Source organism: Rhipicephalus microplus, chromosome X (genome assembly GCF_043290135.1).
Source record: "Rhipicephalus microplus isolate Deutch F79 chromosome X, USDA_Rmic, whole genome shotgun sequence".
Lineage (NCBI taxonomy): Eukaryota > Metazoa > Arthropoda > Arachnida > Ixodida > Ixodidae > Rhipicephalus > Rhipicephalus microplus.
The window spans coordinates 201,685,326-201,712,050 of NC_134710.1; the positions used below are offsets into that span (position 1 = coordinate 201,685,326).

The 26,725-nt window shown below is 44.0% G+C and overlaps 1 protein-coding gene across 3 annotated transcripts in view; it reads right to left on the minus strand.

The window, feature by feature from the left end:
- LOC119187647 (uncharacterized) overlaps positions 1-26,725 on the minus strand; it is an 87,708-nt gene that overhangs the window by 12,638 nt on the left and 48,345 nt on the right. For 2 of the 3 annotated variants that reach the window (XM_075878476.1, XM_075878475.1), the window contains 4 exons: positions 5,592-5,757; positions 4,537-4,628; positions 4,127-4,196; positions 2,231-2,306 (listed from right to left, as the gene is read on the minus strand). In XM_075878476.1, the coding sequence (XP_075734591.1) occupies positions 2,231-2,306; positions 4,127-4,196; positions 4,537-4,628; positions 5,592-5,751 (398 nt within the window). In that variant the 5' untranslated portion in view covers positions 5,752-5,757. Of the gene's footprint in view, positions 1-2,230; positions 2,307-4,126; positions 4,197-4,536; positions 4,629-5,591; positions 5,758-19,804; positions 20,364-26,725 lie in introns of those variants that run through there. The other variant, XM_075878477.1, reaches the window with a different exon arrangement.

Consider the following 26,725-nt stretch of genomic DNA (forward strand, 5'->3'; position numbering starts at 1 on the left):
ACCGAGCGTTACGAGGTGGATTGATGTGTTTTTGCAAGTGTCTAGTTGTGTGCGCATAGTCATAGTTATTCGATCACATGAGCTGCGAAATTCCCCATAGGCTCCATGTATCAAAATACAGACACATCATTACCCCCTTTTGTCCCGAGTGAGCAGATTGTCGCGCCATCTGTTGATCTGCACGCTCACTAATAGAAAGATTAGTGGTGTTTTGTGTTATTGCTCCCAAGAGGCGCAAACACTATTGAACATTCAAAAATTTGGGCGAACTGCGTGTCCGAGTTTTGGAACAGTTTCACAACTCGTGTAATTGAATAACTCTGTTCATGGTGGGATTACCAGGAACGTCGACTAGACTGGTGGTTAAACAGTAGTATATGGTGTGACATAACGTCAGCAATCAAGTTAGAGCACATACGTCAGTATTATCGAAATTAAAGGCATTTGACAGCGCGATGACGTCAATATGATATGTAACTTTTGTTAGCGCATTCCTCCGGTGTCGAGCAACGCTTAAATATAGCTTACGGACTGCAAAAGTTGTAATATTATTTATACTGCTATAATAGTAAAGCCAACTCTGGAACCACAATGACGTTAACCCGACATTACGCCTGTATCATCAGAGTACATACGTAATGCTTATTTATTTCTTATAAAATCAGATAGCCACCACTACAACCTCAGTTCTCATCACACTGCCATTATGCTTGAGTGGTCCTCCTTTCTAAGCAGTTCCGACACCTGGCGTTGCTCTGTGGTAGAACACCTGACTACCGCACAGAATGCTTAGGTTCGAGTCCTGCTGGGATCCTTATTTTTATTTGCTCCGTTCGTAAAGTCAACGCAGCCTCCGTCGGCTTTTAGCGCGAAACACTTCAGGGGCCCGGTTAGTTGTCCATGCATCAATCTTAGGTGGCGTAATCGCGCTCGTAGTAAAGCGCTCAATACAGGTCAGAACAAAGCTCAAGCCAGTGTTATAATGAATGAACAAAGTCTAAATTAACATAGTTAAGAGATGTTGTCCACAACTAATCACATTAATTAACTTGAAATTTTAAAACCGTGTCCGACCGTAAGGAAGAGGAAGTCTATAAGGCGGAACAAAACTAGCGCACATGTCACACACTGAGTTTGTCAGTCTGCAATACAAGATTGCCCTTGCGCCGGCGAAATCCTACATGTTCACCTCAAATGTTGGTGTTATTTACGTTTTGGTAAACAGTAAACAGAGCAGTAAACAGTGCAGTGGTAGCTCTACGAACGGGAATTGCTGGGTGTCCGTGCGCCGCAATTCCTCATGTTCCATACAGTGGAGCTGCCATATGTTTGTTTTTTCTTCATGCTCTCGCATTTAAATTACCGATGCCTGTTCGTCTACCCGGCCGGGGTGGTCTAGGGGCTAAGGTACTCGGCGGCTGACCCGCAGGTCGCGGGTTCAAATCCCGGCTGCGGCGGCTGCATTTCCGATGGAGGCGGAAATGTTGTAGGCTCGTGTGCTCAGATTTGGGTGCACGTTAAAGAACTTCAGGCGGTCAAAATTTCCGGAGCCCTCCACTACGGCGTCTCTCATAATCATATGGTGGTTTTGGGACGTTAAACCCTACATATCAATCAATCAATCAATCAATCAATCAATCAGTCAATGCCTGTTCCTGCCATTCCGGGGGAGATGTGATCTGTCAATTACCTGTGGCGCGCACCCGCATAACGGCAGCCCGAGGTATACGCGCATGCATGCCCACACGGATCTGAAGGGAATTAAGGGTTTGAGGACGTAGACGACCACATGTTCGCATTATTCATGTTGTAATCAGGCAGTCATAATCGTAGAGTCCCCCTTACCCTACCATATCAATTTTGGTCTGACCTAGTTAAGTACGCGATGACGACAGCACTCAGACGTAGGTGCCTAGCTAGATACGTAGACGGAAACGCTCAAGGTGCCTGCAGTTCGCCAAGAAATGCTTCGCAATTTATGTAAGCAACGCTGCTAAAAAGAGGACTCTGTCGGTTGCTGTTTCAGTGGAAATTCTTGATTAGGTGAACACGGAAGTGATGGTGCATAAATATATGTAAAAGCACCATGACGACTTGCGAGAATGCTAAGTAAAAGACGACAAATGAAGCGGCCGCAGGCAACCGGGTGCGTTAGCAGAGTCAGGAGAAATTGCATGGTTTTTGTAATCCACGTGTGATAAAATATTGAAATAAACGTGTGGACACTCACCAGGCATGGAAACCGTGCCTCCGGAATATCTTGTTCACGCATTCAATGTCGTCATATAAGTTGTCATCCCGTAATACTGCAAGCACGCGCACACGCATACAAAACCAATTATTGAAGATCAATCAGTCAATCAATCAATCAACTTTCTTTGTGTCCATTTCACAAACAGACATAGAAGCAGCAAATAAAAGCTATCTTCCAACAGCTTTACGAGCCCGCCACCCGAAGATGACTTGGTTATCAGTATTTTTTTACCATCAGCTATTCAATTGAGTGAATGAAGCATGGGATTTATAGACTGTTGGCTACTGTTTTGTTTTTCAACCTTCAAAGGCCCAAACGCATCCATATTTTTTATTTTAATATTTTTATTATTGGCGAGAACTTGGAGTGCTTTTTAAAAGGCTACGGACATATATTCACAAGATTGTGATACCACCACAAAGGCGTTAGCCACTTTTATTTGTAATCTCAATTAAAAAAAAACAAGAAAAAGAACAGGTAAAATTACTCAATTTACTTATTTCAAATAATCAAAATAGGAAGCGAAACAAATAACGCGGACGCAAATACAACTTTCCGCAGCTTGTATCTGAACCATAGTCTTCGCAATGCACATGCGGTGGCTACCATGCACCTAATACTTTTGCAGCCCAGTTTCTTGGGTGCTTATGTGTGCCATAGAACTAGTCCAGCTGGCATTAGCTAGCGCCCCCTCTCATGGTCGCGGCGGTGTATACGTATCTTTCTGTCTAGCGCAACCGTCACGAAGTATGGGTCAGGAGCATTTCAGATGAAGAGAACTGACCATGAACACATGTGCTGTCTATAAACATTGAAGCTACTGGTGGCATGCGAACTTATTGTGGAGTGGCCTTCAGCCAAAAGGTTCGCGCTCTTCGAGACGCATATATGAGCTAACGTGCATCCACACCCTTTGTCATAGCTGTGTGTGGTAGCACTGGCTGTCACTTTCATTGATTAAAGCACCCGTATTATTTTGTACTGTCCCGTAGCCATTGTTTTGCTTTGGAACGTTAAGATTAAATAATAAATCTTGGTACAGGATTATAAGAGAAGTTTTTCAAGATTTTGGCGAGCAGCGTTTCCGTATTCACATATATTTCTTTCCATTTTATGTGCCAAAAACGTAACATTTTGGGCACTGGAGTTGAAAAAGAAATGCTTTTTACGCGATAGCGCACTCTTGCAACTTCGGTAGAACTTTAGAAAATTGAATGGCTGATATCGGCGATAGAAATTCACTCAGCTCCTTTTCTTTTTAGTTGGTCCAGTAAGTTTTTTTTATTGCGTGCAGACGTGTGAAGTGAGCCTGCTATTGACACAAGTTCCTTAATAGGTATGGCCTACGCCACTATTATCTACTCCTCTAGCCGCTGAATGACTCCAAAGCTCAGAGAAAAGATGAGGCACCCACTGGATAATGTTTGATTCGTAAGGCACGCAGAAAAGAAAGCGCTGCAGCGATTAGCATAGGCTCGCAGACAGCCATGTTGTTGAAACGCACCACATTGCAAGCACACTAATGTGATGCCGCGACTCCAGGTTTCAACTCTTTTGTATTCAGGGTTGTTATAATGTTGAAAAGGGAGCGTAAATTTATCTGATAATCGTATGAGACATTTCCCTATTTCCGTGTATTCGTACTTGATAGCGTAAAAAACGACACTTTTGCTCTATATAGAACTTTATGCTGCCGGTATTTACGGTATTATCTGCCTTCATGCTTCGTATTAGTCGAGTATCAATTTGAAAATTATTTGGTTGGCTATAGTAAGTCTGGAATACTGTTAGGAAAACTTTCGCAAAAAACAAACAAACAGCCAACTGCCATGGAATGATTAAACTGAAGAGGTGGAATGACAGTTTACTCACGATAACATGGCATCCTACAGACGTTCTCGCTGTGACCTTGGTGAGGCTGACACCAGTGCTTATCATTGATCTGCGATTTAAACACATAAAAATCATTCACATGCGCTTTCAGGTATCAGAAAAATTCCGCTCTCCGGTTCTTCGAAATGGGAATGGAATGGAATGAAAAAACTTGGAAAAGACTTGAAAAAACTTGGAAAATTGGAAAAGAGAAATCATTTTGTTTTATTCTGCATATCAAGTACACCAAGAAGTGTTCATTACGTTGTGAAAAACGCCTAAGAGAAATAATAATAACTATTGTTAGACATTGAAGATGAGCGTAGCAAGAGCTGTATTTACCACTGCATGAAATAACAGTTCACTGCTTTGCAAAGATATTGGTCTGAAAAAGACGAAGAAAGACTTACTTGAAATATACCGTGGTCGCCACTCCCATCGTATTTGCCCTTGTGATATGCTCGAGTGTCAAACCGGCTCTCCCAATAGGCGAGGCACAGCCCTGTAGGAGCAAAGCAATGAAATAGCTGTGCTTTAGGGCTTTCGCTTCTTGTGTCACATGTCAGCGTGCACGTATAGGTAGTAATAGTGCGACAAAGTTAAGCATGACATGCCAAATATATCTAATGCTGTAACTAATAATATACTAATAGTATGGCCGCAACACTGCCTCATCCCTGCGGCAGCATAGCGTTTGCTTTTCTGCGTTAGAAAGCGCAATCCGGCCAGTATAGAAATACAACTCGTCCAAGAAGCAGCAGTGCTTTTATGGCAGCCCTAAAACGAATCAGTGTGAAAGATAGCTTCTTCGAGCCTATATCTTGATGAAGCTTTAATGAGGAACAAATTCAATTATGTGGCAACGCGTCTTACGCTACATCTAGTTATCATTAAGATCTTGCGGACTGCTGCATCCATGGCTTCATAGCTTATGTCTATAGGCTTGCACCGGTCGTGCCACACACTTTTACATGTATACCGCAATCGCGTATTTTTATTTCTCCTCACCCATCACCCTATTTTGATGAATGCACCACAGTAAGCTCATAAATAATCTTTTACGTTTTCAGCTGTGCTGCAGACATTTATATAGGCACGTTTTAATTTTGTGAGCTAGTATTATGCATGAATTAGTATGGCATTCAGAGAAGCAGTTCAGATGTGGGTGGAACAACACACCCACAAAATGAAAATAGTATTGTTAACAAGTTTTCATTATATACAAACTTTCGACAGCCAGAACTAAAAAAAAGACCTTTCCACACCTCTCTAATTTTCAAATTTTTCTCGCCTTTATTTCACAATATTCTAGTTGTTCATAAGCAAAGGATACAACCTTATATTACATATTCTGTATATTCGGTATGGAATCATCTTGCTTCCTACAACGATAAAAAATGAACAAGAACTTGTCTTTAGAGAGCATGTTGCCATTTGAAATTTATTTTGTGAGAACGCTACTGACACTTGTCGAGGTCCCTCTTGGGAAACTTGAAACGGTCGTGCAGCTCCAAGGCAAGTTCGCAGCGGTCATAGATACGAGCCAAGACGGCGGTGCAGCCGAGACTCGCCAGCACCAAACCCGTTAGCGCGTAGGTCGCCGGCCTCCGCCTGCGGCGCTCCATCTGCCACTGCATGAAATAAGAAGGAACGAACAATGTAATCACTGTGGAAAACACATCAAAGCATGTTTGAACTGAATTTGAACATATCCCCCCGGGTGTTTGTTTGAGCATTGTAGAAAACCGCAAACGGTGTGCTGACCAAAGTTTTAACTTTCGCTGGCGCAGTGCCTTGGGGTTTGGTCGTCGCAGTGCCTCGTTTTTTTTTTACCTTCACCGAGTATCATCCCGACTAGACGGGCTTCCGTGAAACTTCCAAATTTATAACCGATATAGAAATAAGCAAAGATGGTTGGCTTAATGTTGCGGCATAAGTAGAGATGAAGGACAAAAACAACATGAAAACGAAGGTCAAGGTCCCATGGCACGCAGAAAGTTGAGCTGTGAATTGCAGTTCTCTTTCTATAGACAGAAAATTTGAATTTGCGCAAGCCCAAGGCATTCGTATGAATAAAAAATAACAATCATGGATGAAATTGCACCTTCTCCCGCTAAAGTGAACCATGTGTAGATGTGAAGCAGCAGGCGCTAACGCTTACACTGGCGGCGGCGCTGACGCTGGCGCTCATCATGGCGTAGCGCAGGAGAGAAACCTGCGGACGCACAAAGCACGCCGTGATGAACTGGTGTTTTCTAGTGGGACATGCCAGTCACTTCTAATGGGCAATGCGAGACAGACGACTCCGATTGGACACAGAGGCCCACAGTCCGCTTTTCGTTAACGCGCACGCTGCGATTTTTTATTGTTCAACATGCAGGAAAAATCCACCACCACCACTACCTTAGGTGTCAAGATGTACCGGGGGGGGAAGGGGACGGTTGTGCTGCGTGAGCAGTTTTTTAAAGACGATAGTCTTTCTTGGGGACCTTCGACGGAAAAACTTTGGTCTGTCTGTCTGTCTGTCTGTCTGTCTGTCTGTCTGTCTGTCTGTCGGTCTGTACATTTGTCTGTTTGTCCGCTCTAACGCTACCTCAAACGGCACCAAACGGCCAACCCCATCCACAGCGTCCAACAATATTGCTCAAGGTTTAGCGTTTATAGTTGTGCGATTGTCAATTAAAAACAATTATCGCGAATATCTGAGGCGCCGCAACAACGCTTTGATGTTTGCCATGTCTGCTTCTATACTAAAGAGGCACACACAAGTAGCTCTAAGGAATGTAGTTTTAATCGCGCTGTGCTGACAGTGCAACGCGATGCTCAAAAAAGTGTTTCCAATGCTTTGCTACGACGTCACGGTGGTGGCACCTGCCCGCCGCTTTGCGTTCTACAGCTTATCACCTCCGAGACTGGCGCGCATCTTTCTCCGCGCGCTGTACGTCTTCGTTTTCGAAGATAACTGCCAGATGGCACTTGTGTCTAACGTGCCTAGATGCGCTCGTTCGTCCCGCCACACGCTCGAGGCACTCTAACGCAGCGCCTTCAGAATACCCTTCACCGATTTTCTTGCGCAGAACATCAAATAAACGTTTTGTTCACTCTCTCCAGACGGAAGACTATCGTCTTTCGACGACATTTACAGTGTAACATGTAGATTCGGGCCATTTTTTCAATGAAGAAACTCACTAGCGGACGCTGCCTGCGTCGGCGTTGCGAGGCGAGAGAGGGGAAAGCGTAGGTAAGAAGAGAGAGTGAGAGGGTACGCGCATGCGCAATGGGTGTATAAATGCCGTGGGGAGGAATGTGTAAAGAAGAGAGTGGTGAGAGCGAGCGCAGGCTAGCGCCTTCGTCGGCGTTGCGAGGTGAAAGAGGGGGAGCGTAGGAGAGGTGGGGGAGGGCACGCGTATGCGCCTAAGGGAGGTGGTGACGTCGCACGCTGGAGTGAACCGCGCTCTATGATGCTTCGCATCTAAAAGAGCTTGATGGCGCACTGGTCACCACCCCGTTATAAAGTGGACACTCAAAGCAGCCATTCGTGCAACCGTCGAGAACTATGCAGCGCATGAGGATGGGAAAATGGCATGCCTTCTGTATTGGCGCTTTCGAAGCCGACAGCTGTTTCGCTCGAGCTAATACCGCGTGTTATCGCTCTGTATTGGCATTTTGCTTATTCTAAAATGCTAATGGTTCTCTACGTTCAGTGGGTGCCCGACAGAATGAGTAATAAGAAAATGCATTCATTATGGAAATGACATAATGTCGCCAGGGCACTAATAAACTTGCGCCGGTAAATACTCTGGCGATGGCCATTTGCACAAACGCCACTATAATGAGTACGAGCCGTGCTTTAAATCGCTACAGCACGTAGTAAATCTACCTCCCAATGTATATAGCATTGTGGGGGAATGTGTACGGTGGAGTCAATGTCTGACAGCGCGTATTTTTTGCAAATGCCCAACAATAAAGCCTAATTCAGAAAATTTTAGTTTTGTGATAACTTGTCCAAATATATATGGTCATGCTTGCAAGTAACGATATAATGGCGTTTTCTCTTGATAACAACACCCGCTCTCGAAGTACCTTATGAAATGGCCTCTTAGAGGCTGAAACGCTTTTATTACCTTAATAGATGTCGCACCATGGGATTGCACACTGCTATGAATGGGTACGCTGGAAGTGAAACATTGTGCGGAATCGCTGAAGCCCCAAATGACAGTTGACATTAAGTTGAACAGATTCAACAAACTCCGGTTCGCTCCGCGTCACACATGAGACGACGTTCCTCGGTCTTTGCTGTAATACACTTTCTGGTTCTTTTCTTTTTCGAAAATTAAAAGTGAGTTTCCTCGTGTCGATTTCAACCACCAAGTGTGCACAGTTTTACACCTTAACATTCCTTATTGCTGTAAACGTGCTTTCAGTCGCGTCAGATATTTTGGGACTGCATGACCCGCGTCATAAAGACGTGCACGAAATTAGAACAAAATATGTTAAGGAAGCATTTGAAGAAGCATAGGACATCTTCCTTCATAATAAATTTATTACACCGGATTTTTCAAGACATGTGTCCGAAGCTCTCAAAAATCAGGAAAATGCCATATTTGTTTGACACCTTCATAATTACTTCACAATTAATTTTGTAACAGCAGGCGTCTTAAAATGGCTCAATAAATCATTTGGGACAGTAATTAAGAAAGTTACATGAACTAACTTCAAAATTAGGGGAGCTAGGTGATTATGTCAAATGGTAAAATTGAAGTCCATCCTGACAAGAACTCATTGCAGCTGTGAGGTTACGAAAAAAAGGTCTCCAGTCATAATTGCGAAGTAATGAAATTCACTTTATTCAGCTGCGAAACTGAAACGTGGAAGAGAGCAACTGCCATGTTTTGCTGAGACGTCTGAAACGAGTGAGCGTCGTTATATCAACCGCCAACCGACTTCGCTGTGCGGGTGCGTGGGCTGCGCTTGCAATTATAGCACGCATGGCGCACATGCGGTAACGAATGTGGAAGAACTACACCTCTGCATTGTTGTTTTGAACAGGGCCGCATTTCCAGATGTCTGATCGTTGCGCATCTGGGTATCAATTTCGCCATTGAATTTAGTACAGCTTGATTGTGGCATTGGAAGGCCGTTTTTTTATACATCAAAACTTCGACGAGTTCTCCCTATGAAGAACTTAATTTTCCTATTTGAGAATTAACTTTACATTCCAAATTCTTAATTACTATTCCAAAGGATGTCTGTAACAAGCTGGAATTGTCTGCCACAGAAAAAGCAATTGCGAAGGTAGCGTCACATATTGCACTTTCCTAATTTTTTTACACATTTCTTGCAACGCCCGCTGCAGTATAACAACATTTTACGAATTACTGTTCGGCTGAAAACATTTTCTCCTCTATTTGACTGACGTCAAGAAGGTCATTATTTCAACACCACATATTTCCCAGCCCCCGCGGTTTACAGGAGGAGGCTTTTGAAAGCAGTAATGTTACGTCCACTAGTGCGTGTGTGCGTTCGTGAGCGTGCGAACATTCATAAGGTTTCATTAAACTAACCCTCCCGCGGCGCAACTCCCTCCCCCACTCCCTTCTCAAAAAAAAATAAAAAACGGACTACAACACGGGCGCGCGCGCTCACCCGAATTTTTTTGTTTTTTTGCATAGTAGTGGGCAATGCAGGCGTTGCAAAAAGTGCACTGGGCCGCCGTCGGCAAACCCGCATCAATGCAGTGTTACAAATCACTTCTTGATTGCGCGAAGCGTTTGAATGCGTGGCGTGACAAACATCTCTGCTGAGTTCGTTATCTTTTTGGGACCCGTGTGCCGATTAGCAGAAAAGTAGCGCGGCACATCGAGCAGAAGAGACCGGTAATATAGGGGGCCCGGTCGACGCGACCGCTGCTCCTCGGAAACATCTTTGCACCGCGGGCTGCCCAAACGGAGAGGGGTGCTTTGGAAGGAGGGTTCAGCGCCCACCGAAGACAACTTCCTCTGCCGCCAGGAAAAAACTTGCTCGCCTGAGACGTGTTCCAGTCTGCTTATCTGGCCCAATCGCACTTTTTGGCCGCTTATTTCTGCCGCGAGCGTTTGCTCTTTTCTAGTCCCCCATCGGCTCTCTTTCTCTCCGGCCGTCGTCAAACATGGATTCTTCCGGAGGGCGCGCGCCTTTCGGTGCGCACGCGATCCGCATCAGACCGATGGTTATAGCGCAGCGATGGGTAAGATCGGCTACATTTACGCGCATGGACGCCGATTATTCGCTCCCGGTGAAGATATCCGCTCAGTTAAGGGGCGCCCTTGATACTCCCTTCTTCTGCGCGCGTACACACGCAGACAGAATACACACGCGCTCGCACGTCGCAGTAGTTTGTTGCAGAAGCAAAATGGCTCTTCCCTGGGGAATATAGGTCGGCGGCACGTTCTATTGTTTGAAGATATCGCAGACAACGACCGAAGTTGAAGGTCTGACTTGGGAGCAGATAGAAATGATGCCGCCGCGAGATATTAAAGGCGCTGCTGTTCTCATGCAGGGTTTTTCCTGTGAAGTAGGCATCTTATCGAAATGAGCGAAGGAACAAAAGAAAGACGAGAAAACAGGTCGGGCAAGAATGGTGAAATAGAAAAGAAGTTCACAGCCTAGAAATACGGATATACATGGCATCTGTCAGCTTGGCTAGACGCCGCTGTTTCTATTTACCACCGTGGCTGCTGCATCCCGATGGGGGCGGCATGTATTGCGCTTGGGCCCTCCGTTTTATGGGCACTTTAAACGTTAAATGAGCGTTGAAGCCTTCCACATTACGGCAATTCATGGCCCCTATATGCGCTCTGAACAGCTGGTCCCTTTATAAAGAGGAACCAGCAATATTTAAACACAATAGGTCTTGCTGGTAGTGAAGTTTAACCAAACAATTGAATGATTTATATCAGCGTTGATAATGCTTCCATATTTTAAATTCATCAGTGGCTTGGTTCTTATATTGCTAATAATTCCTGTTAATTGTCCTTTATTCCCCGCCGCGGTGGTCTAGTGGCTAAGGTACTCGGCTGCTGACCCGCAGGTTGTGGGTTCAAATCCCGGCTGCGGCGGCTGCATTTCCGATGGAGGCGGAAATGTCGTAGGCCCGTGTGCTCTGATTTGGGTGCACGTTAAAGAATCCCAGGTGGTTGAAATTTCCGGAGCCCTCCACTACGGCGTCTTTCATAATCATATGGTGGTTTTGGGACGTTAAACCCCACAAATCAATCAATCAATTGTTTTTATTCAGTTTTCGCTACGAGAACACGCTCATATTCGTGAATATATATCAAAGACGTCGTATAGGTTAATCGTTTTTTTTTTGCTTTCATATTCGATTCGTCGTATTTTGATTTCGCCTTTCCCAACGTGCCTTTCGTGCCGCTACCCTGCTGGTGATACTTTAGCATGTTGGGGGCTCAGGTGTGCTTTCTGTATGTTTTTTGTTCTCTAGGCTTGTATTTTAATTTTGATTGATTTGATTGATTTGTGGGGTTTAACGTCTCAAAACCACCATATGATTATGAGAGACGCCGTAGTGGAGGGCTCCGGAAATTTTGACCACCTGGGGTTCTTTAACGTGCACCCAAATCTGAGCACACGGGCCTACAACATTTCCGCCTCCATCGGAAATGCAGCCGCCGCAGCCGGGATTTGAACCCGCGACCTGCGGGTCAGCAGCCGAGTACCTTAGCCACTAGACCACCGCGGCGGGGTGTATTTTAATTTTGCATGAAGATGTAGCTTGCTTGTACATAGCCGCTGGGCAAACCTCTCCAGTACAGCCTAAAGAATCTCTCTTTCTCTCTGAATGCAGTCTTGACGAGTTGTGCGGAAACTGTGCGAGGGACCTATATTGTCAAAGCTTGCTGTTGGTCTTTAATCTAACTCACCTGGTGATGATGACAAGTTACGAAGGTTTCGGGTGTCAAAAGCCGGTGATATAGCTGAAGGCGGGACAGCGGAGTTACTATCTAGAATGACTGTCAGTTGGGCGTGTTGGCAACGGTTCATGATGAAACAAGCGCAAAAATACACACACTCAGAGAGGACACAGACCAGCGCTTACTATAGCAATTGAAAATTTTATTTCGAAGCGAATACTAATAAATACATCCCACGCATGTACGTCATATCACGTTGTTGATGATGACAGGGGAAGTCGGGAGTGACGTACGTGCGTGTGATGTCTTTATTAGTGTTCGCTTTGAAATAAAATTTTAAGTTGCTAGTAAGCGCTTGTCTGTGTCCTCTCTGAGTGCGCGTATTTTTTGCGCTTGTTTCGTCATGGAGTTACTATCATTGGAGCGGAAAAGAGAGCTGCCCACGGGGGAGCCATCATCCGAGCGTGTCGGTCCGCCGCGCGTGGAGCGGGTGCCGCTTCGAGGCTGCAATCGTCGGCGTGTCACTGCGGCGACCGCGATGCTCGCTCACCGACTACTGAACGGGTACCTTTCGCGCAGCGTGACAGCTTTCGCGGTCACGGGCAAGCCCACAAAACCGATATACTCTAGCGGCTGATGAGGCCGTCAGCCAGCCTCTACATGTAAAGGTGCCCCGCAGAGTCCCCGCGGGGTGTCATCGGCAGCCCGCGGATGAGCACGCTCGCGCACAAGATATGGGACATTGCGCATCGTCTGTGAATTCTCGTGCTCTCTCCTCCTCGCGCAGACCCAGAAATGTCCGTTACATCTGGTCTTGTCCAGCAGAGATCACGACCAGCTGTCGACAGGTACGTCTTCCTTCGTTGTTTACAAATCGGCTGGCTGCACGTGCCATGGAAGCTGGCACAGCCAGTGACGTAACATATCCTGCGAGCCGGAGCCCTCCACTACGGCGTCTCTCATAATCAAATAGTGGTTTTGGGACGTTAAATCCCACAAATCAAAAAACATATCCTGCGAGCCAACATTAAGCATACCTAGCAGGTCTGCAAGCTGCTAGATTACGAGGGTTACATACATAAGTGGCCCTTCTGTTCGAGAGAGAATGATTGATTGATTGATTTGTGGGGTTTAACGTCCCAAAACCACGATATGATTATGAGAGACGCCGTAGTGGAGGGCTCCGGAAATTTTGACCACCTGGGGTTCTTTAACGTGCACCCAAATCTGAGCACACGGGCCTACAACATTTCCGCCTCCATCGGAAATGCAGCCGCCGCAGCCGGGATTCGAAGCGTGGAAGCTTGGGCAAGTTGGTAGGACATAACTGAATTCATAGGGCAAACCGGAAGGTGCCTTAATGACCGTTTAAGAGAGCACAATAACAATGTTCACAACGCAGTTCAAGGACACCTCGGAATCCACTGCAGAGACTGCGGCTGCGTGCCAGTTTTTGAGCGTTGCGAGGTATTAAGCAAGCACAACTCGCAGGCCACGCGTGAGATAATTGAAGCTTACTAAATAAACAAGTTTGACGGTAAATGTGTAAGCTGCCCATCGGTTGCATTGTTGAAAAAGGAGATTGCGTATCTCGATCTTTTTTAAGTTGCATATGCAGTTGTTTTCTCAGCCCTTTCAACAAGAGACAACAGTTTTGCTGACAGTGTATCGCAGTTGTTGTTCCTGCACCCTTCTACGCATGCCCATTTTTCTCATTTTTTCTCATTTTTCGCCTATATATGTACATCCCTCCGATATTAAACCTTTGTTGAAAGTCGGCGCTCTTTTCTGTCCTTGTTTTTTCGCTTCCGTAGTTACGAAGTAACTACTTGTAGGTTGCGCTGTTCCTGAATTCCGGGATTCGAACCCGCGCCCTGCGGGTCAGCAGCCGAGTACCTTAGCCTCTAGACCACCGCGGCGGGGCAACGAGAGAGAATGTATCACAGCTGCTGAAGGTATGGCATCTCTGAAATGACAAAGTGGGGCAGCATTATCCGTCTGAAAGAAAACGTCGTGCCGTATTTATATGAAGAAACGCGTGCACCATGCTCATTCTCTGATTTCTCAATCGTTCACCGTCATAAGCCTTATTAGAAAAAAACTCCACATAGCCGCGGCAGCATCCGATGACACAGAAATCCAAATGCCTTTACTTACACTCAGGTAGACGCTGAAAAAATTGCAGGTTATCGAAAATGATTTGGAACACTTTACTACGGCGTACCTGGTAACTCTTGGATTAGTTTTGGTACGTTAAAATATAACGTTATGAAATCATCACGTTTTGAGTGTCACCGTGTATCTCTTTTTTTTTGTATGCACGCCTTATGCAATATCTACCTCAACTATTTAGTGACACTATTTACCATACCCCATTTTTTTCGTTACATCGTGAGGGTCCTTATTCACCCTAAGGTGTTTCAGTGGGGTCGTGTGACGTCATCTCGGGGACTCTGTTGCGACTCTGCGCATGTGCGCTCGATGCGGGAAGGCTGCTCGACGATGCCATCCGGACTGTCCTGCTCCAGTTATTGAAACATTAGTGAGCAAGTTCATGAAACAATTTGCACTAATGGTCGAGCTACGTTCCCCGCGAAGTCAAGTTGCCATCAGGAGCACACTGAGACTCGATTTATGATGCTGTCGTCCGCGAGGCATCAATGTTTACGCCCACATGTATGGTGAGGGCTCCTTTTCATGGTTGTTCTAAGGCCTTAACGCACTCATAATGACTAACCAGCCTATTTATGATTACTGACTGCAATATTTAAGCTTTAGATTCCACGTCCGCGTAGCATAGAGCAATGTGTGTATACAGCGCACTGAGCGTGTCCGATGGAGAAGCCCGCTTCTTTGGTTAAATTCCGTTGTTAGGAGTTTTAGACTTATCACGAACTACATGGGATGACAATAAAATAAACGAAGTAACCATGACATGCAACAACCATTCATTAGACCTTTTTTTTGTTTGATAACTGAGGTGTAATTACGCCGCAAGTACCTACAATTTATACAAGGCAATTGGGAGCTTTGGAGCACGAGGAAAGAGGGGATGCACCATGGTGCTAGGATATATTTACAGGTGTTTCTTGTGATCGCTTATGCTGCATGTTTTAGTCCTTAGCTTAATAAATGAACGTTTTCTGATTCGTTCATGATCGTATGAAAGTACGCTGCACAAAATTAGTGCAACCATGCTAATGTAAATACATACAAAACTTTCGATAGTGGTACCAGTATGCGCGTGTTGGTTCATCGTAAACTGGCTTGTAGCATAGCGCAGAAAAAAGAATTACGTGACGAACACAAGCGCTCCCCTTCAATAATTATTTTCTTTTATTTTCAGCATGCCTCATATATACGCACACGCACAATATCACGTGACAGTGACCACAGTTTTTCGTTTTACAAGTTGTGGCACATTTATAGGACTTTCAACAAAAGCTGCGGACAACAGTTCATAGATTGCAACCGAACACAACTTCAGTGCGTGCGTAAATACTCAATTTCTTTGGGGGACAGTGATAATAGGGGCAGATCGAATCATTTCTATTGGGGGTCACTGTATCAGCTCACAAGCATTGAATTCGTCCGCGCGAAACAAAGGCAGTGTAGAGCGTGACAAACGATAACGATCATACGATCAATGTTGATACGATCATGAACTGCACAGTCAGTGCTCACACTATTTTGCCGTGACTGAAGTTATGTTTGCCTGCAATGTATTAACTGTTGTCCGCAGGTTCCGCTAATAAGACTGAAGGTCAGTTCCATGTTCCGTGATGTGTAAAACGAAAAGTTGTCGCTGCTTTCGCGTGATTTTGTGTGCGTATGCATGACCGATCTTGAAAATAAAGTTTTCGTTCTTTGAAAGTGAGCGCTCTTGTTCGTCGTGTACTCCTTTGTCCTTTTTTGTATCCATGCAGTGCTGCAGCTCAATTTACAAAGCTCTCGTATCGGAAAGTCGCAATGAGATGTATCTGAAATAAAATAGAACCCACCGCTGTAGTCTAGTGGCTAAGGTACTCGGCTGCTGACCCGCAGGTCGCGGTATCGAATCCCGGCTGCGGTGGCTGCATTTTCGATGGAGGTGAAAATGCTGCAGGCCCGTGTGCTCAGATTCGGGTGCACGTTAAAGAACCCCAGGTGGTCGAAATTTCCCGAGCCCTCCCCTATTTCGTCTCTCATAATGATATGGTGGCGTCAGGACGTTAGACCCCACATATCATCATCATCACACAGTAAAACAGTGTAAATTACCCTCAACACTCGATCCTAATGAAGCGTGGTGCTATTATTGCATGAAATAATATTCTGTCTTGTTACAGCAAAGCAAACAATAGCAATAATCCGCCGAAGGGCCCATAAAGAGCATGAAAAAGAGCGTTATTTTCATATGCATGGCTCATTTTGCCAATTTTTTTTTCAGTCTTTACCAAACTATACTATCAGCGTAGCCCCAGCATTAGCAACGGTATTGCACAGCATCGAGTCATCACCAATGACAAGCGCGCACATCCAGTTACATTGCGCGATTGAAAGCCCCGATGTGGAGCACGAGTGGAAAATGGCAGGAGCGCATTTATCTGATTATGAGGCAAGAAACTGCTTCACGTAAACCACTTTTGGCGTTTCATTAGGTGCCAATAATACGAAGAAAAAGTTTCAATATGTAATGTCAGCTCATCCAATGCACGCCACTTGTCGGCAATAACCTATACATGTCGGTGAACTTAGCAATTTCATTTGTTGTCAAACGGTTTGTATATAAATGTCCTCATGACTACTATTATGATCGAAGTGTAAATTTTCGTCCATTTCAAGTGCTACTTTACAACGCCAAGTTTTGCGAATAAGCCGTAAAGTTTGTCGTGCTTCGCTTCTGAAGTGGCGTAGACTATCAGGCGTAGGCTTTCAGGTAATACAAATTTCAGCGTCATTTATCCAATGAGTTATACTGCCAGCTCCCGTTACGATGACAAATGAAATTACTAGGGTATATGACGGTACATCAAATGTAAATGTTTTTTGACCGCCTGTAATGCTGGTAGCCATCTGTAGAACTAATACTAAAAGAAAATGCAGTGAGCAATTGAAGAGCACCACGGCATGCGAGTGAATTATAATGAGAATGCAGCTGTTCTAGCCAGAGCCTATAGCATCAAACTACAAAAGCGGGATCCCTCGGACTACGTCACCGAAACGCCGTCCAAGCACCGACATTGGTGGTGGATTGAAAAGGATGATAAATGATGCTGACAATGATCATGACTTGTTAGTTACGGTGAAGCCAAACATTCACGAAAGCAGCCTAGTTTGAGTCTTTTCTTGCAATTCCAACTATTTGAGGTATACCTTACAGTCTGTTCGCATATGTACGTGCATACATAGTATGGAAAATTGAGCAAATATCTATGGTGTCGGCTATTACACTTAGGTCAACAATTTGAGCTTAATACAAAATTTACAATAATCTGGACCAGCAGTGAAATACGCCGCATGTTATTCCACAGACCAAAACGTATTGTTTAAAATTAAAATAATGCATTGGAGATGTTGGTGTCTTGATGATGTGTTTACTATTAATATTAGTAATATTAAAATTTGGGGTTTTACGTCCCAAAACCACGAAATAAATATGCAAGACGCCGCAGTGGAGGGCTCCAGAAATTTTGTCCATCTGGTGTATTACATGCTTTAACATCGCACAGTTATGAAGTATTTAATGAAGACCAAGTTTTCACTTCACAAACTAATTATGAAACTAGAGAACATCTTCATTGGAACAAGTAATACTTCTAGCCAGTGCTACCTGGTATCCCTTCAGTTGAATAAGTCTACAAGTGTACCAGCGTAGTCTTCAATGCTATATTACCTATTCGAAAAGTTACGAATTACTTATTATGAGTCCTTACTCTTCAGATATATATATATATATATATATATATATATATATATATATATATATATATACTTTAAAATACGCATTACCTTTTCTGTACGTCATTATTGTTACCCATCATTGAATATGGTAGTGTGGTTTGGAATCGCCACAAGAAGTGTGACATGAAGAAACTATAATTCGTTCAAAAAGAGCTGTGCGCATTATATGCAAGAAATTTGAAAGGGGCTTTCCTCCAATGAATTTTTTCCCCAGCCGTACCTCACTACACTTGTGAAGCGTCGCCATATTGAATGTCTAAAACTTCTGCAAAGTTTAATCAATTCTTCGCACTTCGGCTTTCTAGAATAATGTCTGAGATTTCCCAGATCTTTGTCTACGAGGAGTGACCACGTTCTTAACATTGCAAACTTTTCACCCACAGTGACACGTTCAAACACTCCTTGCTCCCTTAAACTGTAGAAACTTGGAATATCATGCGTGGGGGTGTTCGTTCTCTACCACTTCAAGACATTTTGGAAGCCTGTTAAAAATGTTGATTAGCTCTTCTTTTTTTTCTTTTCCCACTCCTGCATTAATTTTATTGAAGCTACAGTATGTAAAAATAAATAAATAAATAAATATTCCTTTCAAAGTGTTGAAGGCCCGACTACCCAAAAGAAGTTAACGCGGATCTTAGAAGACAGCTATATGAGAAGTCGGGACACATGCATATAGTAACAGGTAGTCTCATTTTTCTCTAAATTTTTTGTAGCATGTGGCAGCAGTGACTATTTGGAAAGTTTGGCTACGCACATTATTTTTCTAGAGACGGGGAAGTAATTTTCAGATTTAGGCTTTTTTTTTCGAAATAATGGTTTGAGGTAAATATTCGAAATATGATACCACTAGGAACCAGCCACTGTTATACGAGGAAGTGGTTTCATAGCTATAAATGAAGGCAATCGTTACTTTAGCAAGTTGATCTACAAATAAAATTCTCAACAGGGGTAGATTCTACAGGCTTCGGCTGGAAGTTGCATATACAAACAGCTCCCCGCAAAAAAATACACTGGTCGAACTTTGCGGAATGCCCCCGTGGTCACGAAGATGAAAATGTTGGTCATATTCTTTTAGAGCGCGTAAAGTACGCAAATGAAAAAAAAAATATTACGGAAGAAACTAGCAAGCTTCGACATAGGCACCCTCCCATTAAAGAAATCACTCAGACATTGGCTTCAAATGCATATTCAGAAAAAGGCGTACATATTCTTGAAAAAAATACTTCTTAGTGAACACCTCATTGGATAACCGCTTGTGACATACAGCTATATATTTTTATATGCGGAGTGATGTGTTCATATACTACCTCGGAACTAGAAATGTGTGCGTGCGAACATTTTATTGCAGTGTGAACTTGTGCATGCTAACTTTACATTACCATGTTATTTTAACTTTTTGCGGCACGATACAATATTTTTTTTCGTAGCTGCTCTTTGTACAATTTCGATTTATTTGTTTTTTTTTTTTGCTGGAGAACCTATAGATATGTAGTAGCCGAGGTAATATGAACCACTACTTCTCCGCAACACAGGACCAACTGAACATAACAGAAATAAAAGTACGCTGAATGCCAAAGTGTTCATTGAATCACTAAATTACTCTTTTCCTAGTTGAATCGTCCGTTGAATGAAGCCTTAAGTGGAAAAAAGCCGCAAGGCTGTTTCAACTTAAGACTTCACGCCAAGAATTCAATATTACAGCTGTTCAATAAACATAAGTCGACGATCACAGTGATCCGACTTCCCGAAAGTCATCTTCAATGACGCTGCTCTCCTATCACCTACGCGCAGCGGTACGCACAAAAACATGGAAGGAAACACTGACCTCGGGGTTGCCAGCTGCGTTGTTTTATCCTCTTTCACCGATGTCTTCTTTACCAAAAATACCTTAGCGTTTCGAAACTTCCGGAACGCGATGTCGCCGACCTGCGCGACCTGGTATGGGGAGATAGCGCTCCAGTGTCTGCCTCGAAATCTCGAGTGTCGCGCACGTGAGTGAACTCCGTGAAGTCGCCTTCAGTTCCTCGGTAGGACACGCCGAGTCTAGCCCTGGGCGCTGCTCTCTGAAGTCAGCGGTGGCATCGCTCTTCGCCTAAGCCATAAAAGCCGGGGAACAGACCGGAGCACGTCTCTATGCACGCGACGTGAGCCGCCGAAGAGGTTCGTCGCCGTTCGTGTCCAAGCTCGCCCGGTTTCTTGGTGCACTGGTGTATATATATATATACGTCCTTTCGGGCGAGAATGATGGTCAGCGTGACTGTGCAGATGCTACGTCACTTCCTTGTGGTCGGCGCACTTTTAGGGCATATTGTGCAACACTGAGCGCATGAGGCTGCGGTCGCAACGTGATGAGGGCGAGAACTTCGATTCCAGTCTTTTAATCGCGTTGACAGCGTCTCCGCGAAGCAACCGTGCGAGCGAGTGACATCGCGTATGCCAACAAACGCAAGCTCTGCCTTTGCTTTGTTTGGTTTTCTCACTGAAGAAACGTGCGCAACGCTGATAACGGTCTGCGTCCTCTTGGCGCTCCTGCTAGTCTTTCTGGCGTCAGAGAGTTTCGAGAACGAACGTTGACATTTGCTAGATTGAGGCCGTGCCTTCTTCCTCGTTTCCAACTGATAGATTTGCCGTATCCTCGCCTCCGCGTAACATAAAAAATAAATGCAAGCATCATGTACCCGTATGTTGGCTAGTTGTGGGGGAATGCCGCTTATCCAATGTCAAGGATTTCCCGTTGCGCAAGAAGGCGATCGGCTTGTTATACAAGTTTCTTTTATTTTTTTACGCCACTTGTTCGTTCAGTGATATTTGATGCGCGAAGTTGGATTGTGCGATGGCCTCAATTTACTTGATCGTTTTTGAGCACCCGTAATACGTTGCAATAAAAATTTCGTTTCCCCGAGTGGTCAGGTCCGCTGAAAGAGCGTCCAATGAAAACACGGACTCTGAAGTTCGTTTAATTGAACTGAGAGGAGGGCCGAGGAGCAGCGTGAGCCGTTGTGTGATGAATTGCCATGCCAAGTCTTTTTTTTCTTTTGTTCTTACACTTGACCTATTCTTAGTCGAGGCTTTCATGTCCGGCGACCATTCTAGATAGGAAGCGGGCAGGTTCTACTGCTCACGACTCCCACCCCTCACATATAAGCCCCCCTAGCTATTACTCCCGCCACTCGTCCCACTTCATTCCAACTTCATTCAGCGCCACTTAATTCAACGAGCTAAAATAATTGGCGAAGAACATCTCGACAAACTTTCATCTAGCCTAACGAACTTTTAGTGTTCCACAGGACTGAGTTAGACATTATCATATCAGTGTAAGCTGTATGCGATTCATATAAATGAAATTCCACAACTAAAAAAACAAAATAAGTATTGAGCTTTTACTTGTGACAGCCCCGGTCACAATATGTAGCACGCCGTAATGACAGGTCCACGTTGTCGAAGTTTTCACGCGTACAGAGCACAAAATAAAATAAAATAAAGTAAAATAGTCTTCTTTGGTTTAACTGAGCATTTGGTTTCCTTAATTTGTAAATTCACGAGAAAATTAAACGCTAAGTACAACTTCAAAAGAACATATTATACGACAAACAATTACTACTTCAACTATAGGCAAAGCGTTTTGAGCTGTAAACGAATACGTACACGCGAAACACACTGTGTAACAAAAACTATTGGTAAATTTTTCAAAAGTACCTTTCGGGCATGGAATGCAGTGGAGATTAGATGTTTACAAATGCGCATATAATATAATATAAATCACAAGCTACAAGAACTACTACATGAACGCAATGGGCTGTAACAACACAGCACAACGTTAGGAGCCATAACAACGTATTTCCCAAATATTTCCAGAAGAAAGGAACAGGCAACTTGGATGTTACGTTGTCCAAAGCCTTACTGCCGATGTTAAGCAGCTCCAATATTTATTAAAACGAAAACCTTGCATCCATCATCAAGCGGAAAATTTAGCCGTTAGCGGCTACCGTACCACGGCATCGGGGACGAGTCAAGAAAATCATCCAGTGACGACGTTACCTTGACGACATCAAGATGCCACAGATCGCAAAACAATTTGCGACATGTTCATGATTTCATACATTCCGCCGTGAGGTCATGTTAAGCAACGCCAGTGAAGCCACGGTTCGGGTTCCCTGCTGCCTTATACGTCAATTGAGAAGAAAAAGATGATGCCTTTTGCCTTTTAGTTGTATTAGGTGAACGCGCAAGGGACCATGCGCTTTGTTTTTCTTGAATAGCATTTCCAAAGTAACGTCGCACTGTCAGAGAACATGAAGATAGTATAACATATAGTAAACATGGAGGAGTGTGAGGAAAGTCCACATTGATATGCTATAACAAGGACTTTTTTGGCATTCAGTTCTTTCTGCAACACGATACGAAAACTGCAAGTGAAATTCATGCACTGACACTGGCATTATTAGGGCAACCTATTTAGGTGGTTTGGTTGGGAAAGTTTCAAGCATGGTTCCGGTATTTAGTTGAGCTTCAGTATAATGTACAAACCTTTTGGGGCGTTTTCTTCCTAAAATATATATTTATCCTTTCGCGTGGCTCTCTCACGAGCATCGGCTTTTTGGTTCATTGATAGGCATGTCATTACACACGGTCGATGTCACTTTTTTGCACATGCAATGGTGCACAATCTTTTACTGGTATCATAATAAGAACCGCCAATGCCTGGTATGCGTTTGGGTTCGTTTCACTCGGCACGCACGTCTTTTTCTGGCTTGTGCGAAGAAGCATACTGCAACTTCTGTTGCATTCGAAATCGTTTTTCTTCTCATCAATATTTTTGGTTTACCTTCATGAGCATCTGTATGTGTCAACTCGCTAAAAAAAATTTCGTACGCTGTGGTTGTATTCATTTATCATTTAGCAGTAACAAAACTTCACTTGAATATGTCTGTCCTTGCGAAGTTCAGGCTCAGCGCTCTACTTTAAGTATGCCTTAACTATCGTGTATGTGTGTGTGCGTGTGTGTCCGCACGCGCACGCACGTGGTTTCATAATTTCACGCTCACCTACCTTGCCCACTTTCGCTATAGTCCGCACTGGTTGAAAATGCGTGGTACTGCTTATATTTAAACATGCTCGTGTCATAAGCAGTCGCCATTATTGTACGAGTGCCACATTAATGTGACCCGAAGCAATAAAGCTCTGAGCTCCAATACAAGGTTTGTATACAAGAAATGCTATTTACAACATAGGACTATAGCATTCTTGAGTTTTTTTCACGAGTAGGCCCGACGAAGAAATCAATTATATATATGCAGACAACTGATGTTTGTTGTTTAATGTGTCGTTTATATAATGTGGTCCACCTCATTCATGGTTACGTGGGATGTCCTGATGTCCAAGCCGTAAACGTAAAAGTATGCGTACGCAGCTCCAGAGTACGGCACGTGATATACACCCGAACACGTTCTACGCAGCATGTATATATACTGTTCTCTTGCATTGCAGAAAGAAAACACGTTAAATGAATACTGAATGAAACCATATTACATATTTGTCAGTGACTAAATAAAGGAGCGCACCGCCAGACCTGCGTAATGTTGTGTTACCAGAAAGCGAGTAGCATGGCTGCATCGCAATTCTTATCAGTGCAAAGGTCTTCCTCCTGGCCTTATAAGCACAAATTCAGTGAATGATATAAACTAGAAGTAATACACCCAAGATTATACAACTTTTTATAAAACATTCGAAGCTAATTTTTCATGAAAGTCAAATTCAAGGACACTCGTATACTTAATAGGCACGTTAAAAAGACCATGGCATTCGGTGGGCAACAGGGCCAGAGTTTCAAACAGAAGTTGATGCAAAAAATAAAAAATAGCTTAAAATACAAGCCATCAAGACTACTTCAACATAATGGTTATTCCGGATAGTTGGTGCTTACATATAGTTATTTCAAAGAGTGTAGAAACAGCGTCCCTTTACGTTGTTGTTTAGAGTAACTATAAAAACAAGACGACGTGTGCACTGAGAATCATAGCAACTTCCTCCGCGTCCATAACGCGGTCGCCTACTGTAAATCGTGCAACGCCAGCTGGCCCATTTACCTTGAAGTAATTTTGATAATAACGTGAGAACTTGTGGAGTTATCAATATAATTACGACTGATTTATTAAACGCTATTAAAGAAAAAAACGGCGATGGCTAGTCCGGTTTACTGGGAACAATATGGACCAGGCTCGCTTCGCGTAACGATGTTCCCCTCTTTTTAAATCATGCTGCGTAATATTTGGAACGTTCAGCATATAGCGCACGTGATACTGATCCCACCCGTAAGAGTACAAAATAGCAACAAGATAAGTACTGCTGTACTGCGATAATTAATAATATGTGGGGTTTAACGTCCCAAAACCACCATATGTTTATGAGAGACGCCGTAGTGGAGGGCTCCGGAAATTTGGACCACCTGGGATTCTTTAACGTGCACCCAAATCTGAGCACAAGGGCCTACAACATTTCCGCCTCCATCGGAAATACAGCCGCCAAAGCCGGAATTCGAACCCGCGACCTGCGGATCAGCAGCCGAGTACCTTAGCCACTAGAACACCGCGGCGGGGCGCTGTACTGCAATGCAGGATACATTGTGTGAAGTGTTGCAACCACACTGGCATTCTCAGCATTTAGCAGGTCGGCTGCGGGTATCGACAGTTTGAGAAGAACAGGTTGCTGTTCAAGCCTTCTCCTCCCATGAACCCTTCGGGATACGGAAGAGCTGATAAAGTAGAGCGACCGCTTGAGAGTCGTGTTTCGAAGGCACTTGATGAAGGTCACTGGAGGGATTTTCTATTAGGTGCCGCGAAAAAATGCAGTGGTACTGGTACACTTGTCGATAAAGAAAAAGTGCAAATAGCTCCTGCAATTACCTTAATGAAGACAGGGTTGTCCAAACTACTCCATAAAGCTTTTTCTCATATATCGAGTGAATATAATTTTGAGGATGCTTGATCTGGCACCCGTGGCGAGATCACAGCCTCATCGTTTTTTTTTTTTTTTTACGGCAGCTGCACTTAGAAGATTGGCATCTGTTAACTCTCGGGATTTGGACTCAATGTGATACTTCTAGCATAATCCGCAGGCCCTCCACTACATGTTTAATGCATATTCCCGGATGGAAATTTAAAAAGTTCGTTTTCACTTTGAACCGCGCTTCCATTTGTCGATTTCTTTAAGGATTCGTGGCATTACGCAGTAACAATGAAGCGGAAGGAGCTCCGAGATTCTTTCTAATGGAGTGACGGACGCCGTAGTGAGCTTAAAATAAGATGGTGCGGATTTCTTCGCGGCACGACTTCATCTTTCTTTCTTTTTTTTCTTGCTTGCTTGCTTTCTTTATTTCTTTCTTTCTCAAGTCTTGGCGGGCTAGCCTTTTTAAACGAGAAAAACTAAGCTGCTGTGGGCAAGGCACCTGCACACAATTAAGCACTTGTGTTACGTGCTCACTGCTTGCTAAAAAAAGAATAAAAAATACCGATGCTCACTTCGCTTTGACAGAACAAAAACATTCATCTTCTATGAAGTTGTTGTTCTTTATAGTTTGAGCAAATAACAATAGTTTACTTTAATATTCACAGTGTCATGTGCGGAAAAAGTAAGCTAGAATGTGCTTGAGCTATATAAACATTGTTGTGTTAGAATAAACGGAGCATTCAAAAAAAGTAATTTTGTTTGCCATAAAAGGAGTGAATAGTATGAGCTTTGCCAATAAATAGGAGTCTTGCTTTTATGACTTAGCCGATCCGCCTTTTTCCCGATGTCACAGCGCATGCGCCCTTACCTTAGCGGCAAAGTCGCGAAATTCTTATTAATCTCGAAGGGTATTGTTTTCATAATACCAGTTGTCCTGGCTCCTACCGAAACCATACCAGGACATCGAAGGGTAGCACAAGGAAATAAAAAAAAAGGTGGATTAAACGGCTGTTCCAAGACGCTAAGGACCACTTATTAAATGAAAATCCTAAGATGCCTCATCTGAGATGGAAATGTACTGTCTTCCTGCACAGCGTCAACCCAAGGCATGTAAAAAACTATCATCACGAGATAGCATCATCATATAGCGGTTTCATGATTTCACAGGTCTACAAAATAGTGACAGCCTCATTATGTCATGCATAATGACGTCACCGAATGACATCACTTCATAAGGTCACCGCTTCGCACTGCCTTCATGATCGGCCCACGGATTACGAAGGCGGTGCAAATGAGGCGCAGTAAGCTTTCGAAAGGAGCGTAGGGGGATCAATGCATCGACTGACAAAAAAGATGATGGGCGAACGCATAAGGGTCTCCATTATAGCTTACTCCGTAAGATCCGATCTCATATTAGTCTACAAAACGCTGGCGTAACGGAATACTGTCGCTCCGTGAGAGTGAAGCAGTTTTCGTCATGTCTGCCGCTTTGACGCCACACGTACAAGGTTATGAGCCATCTACTGATCTCAGTCGGGATAGCGCGTGTGACCATGCCCTTTGATCAAAGTACGCAATTTTTGCTTGAATGACGCAGCCCTCCCAGCACGGGCGCCCCTTTGTGCTCCTACGCCCGATGAAGATGACCAACTAGTTTGATCTCTACTTGAGCTGCGCCCGTCTGCAGCTTTCGCAAGCTTTGGCTGTCACATGAAAACTGCGACTCTCGGGCGATGTTATCAATCTGGACATAATATAGAACACGATGGTGATGTGAAAATGCGCCTCGAGTGTTCATTTA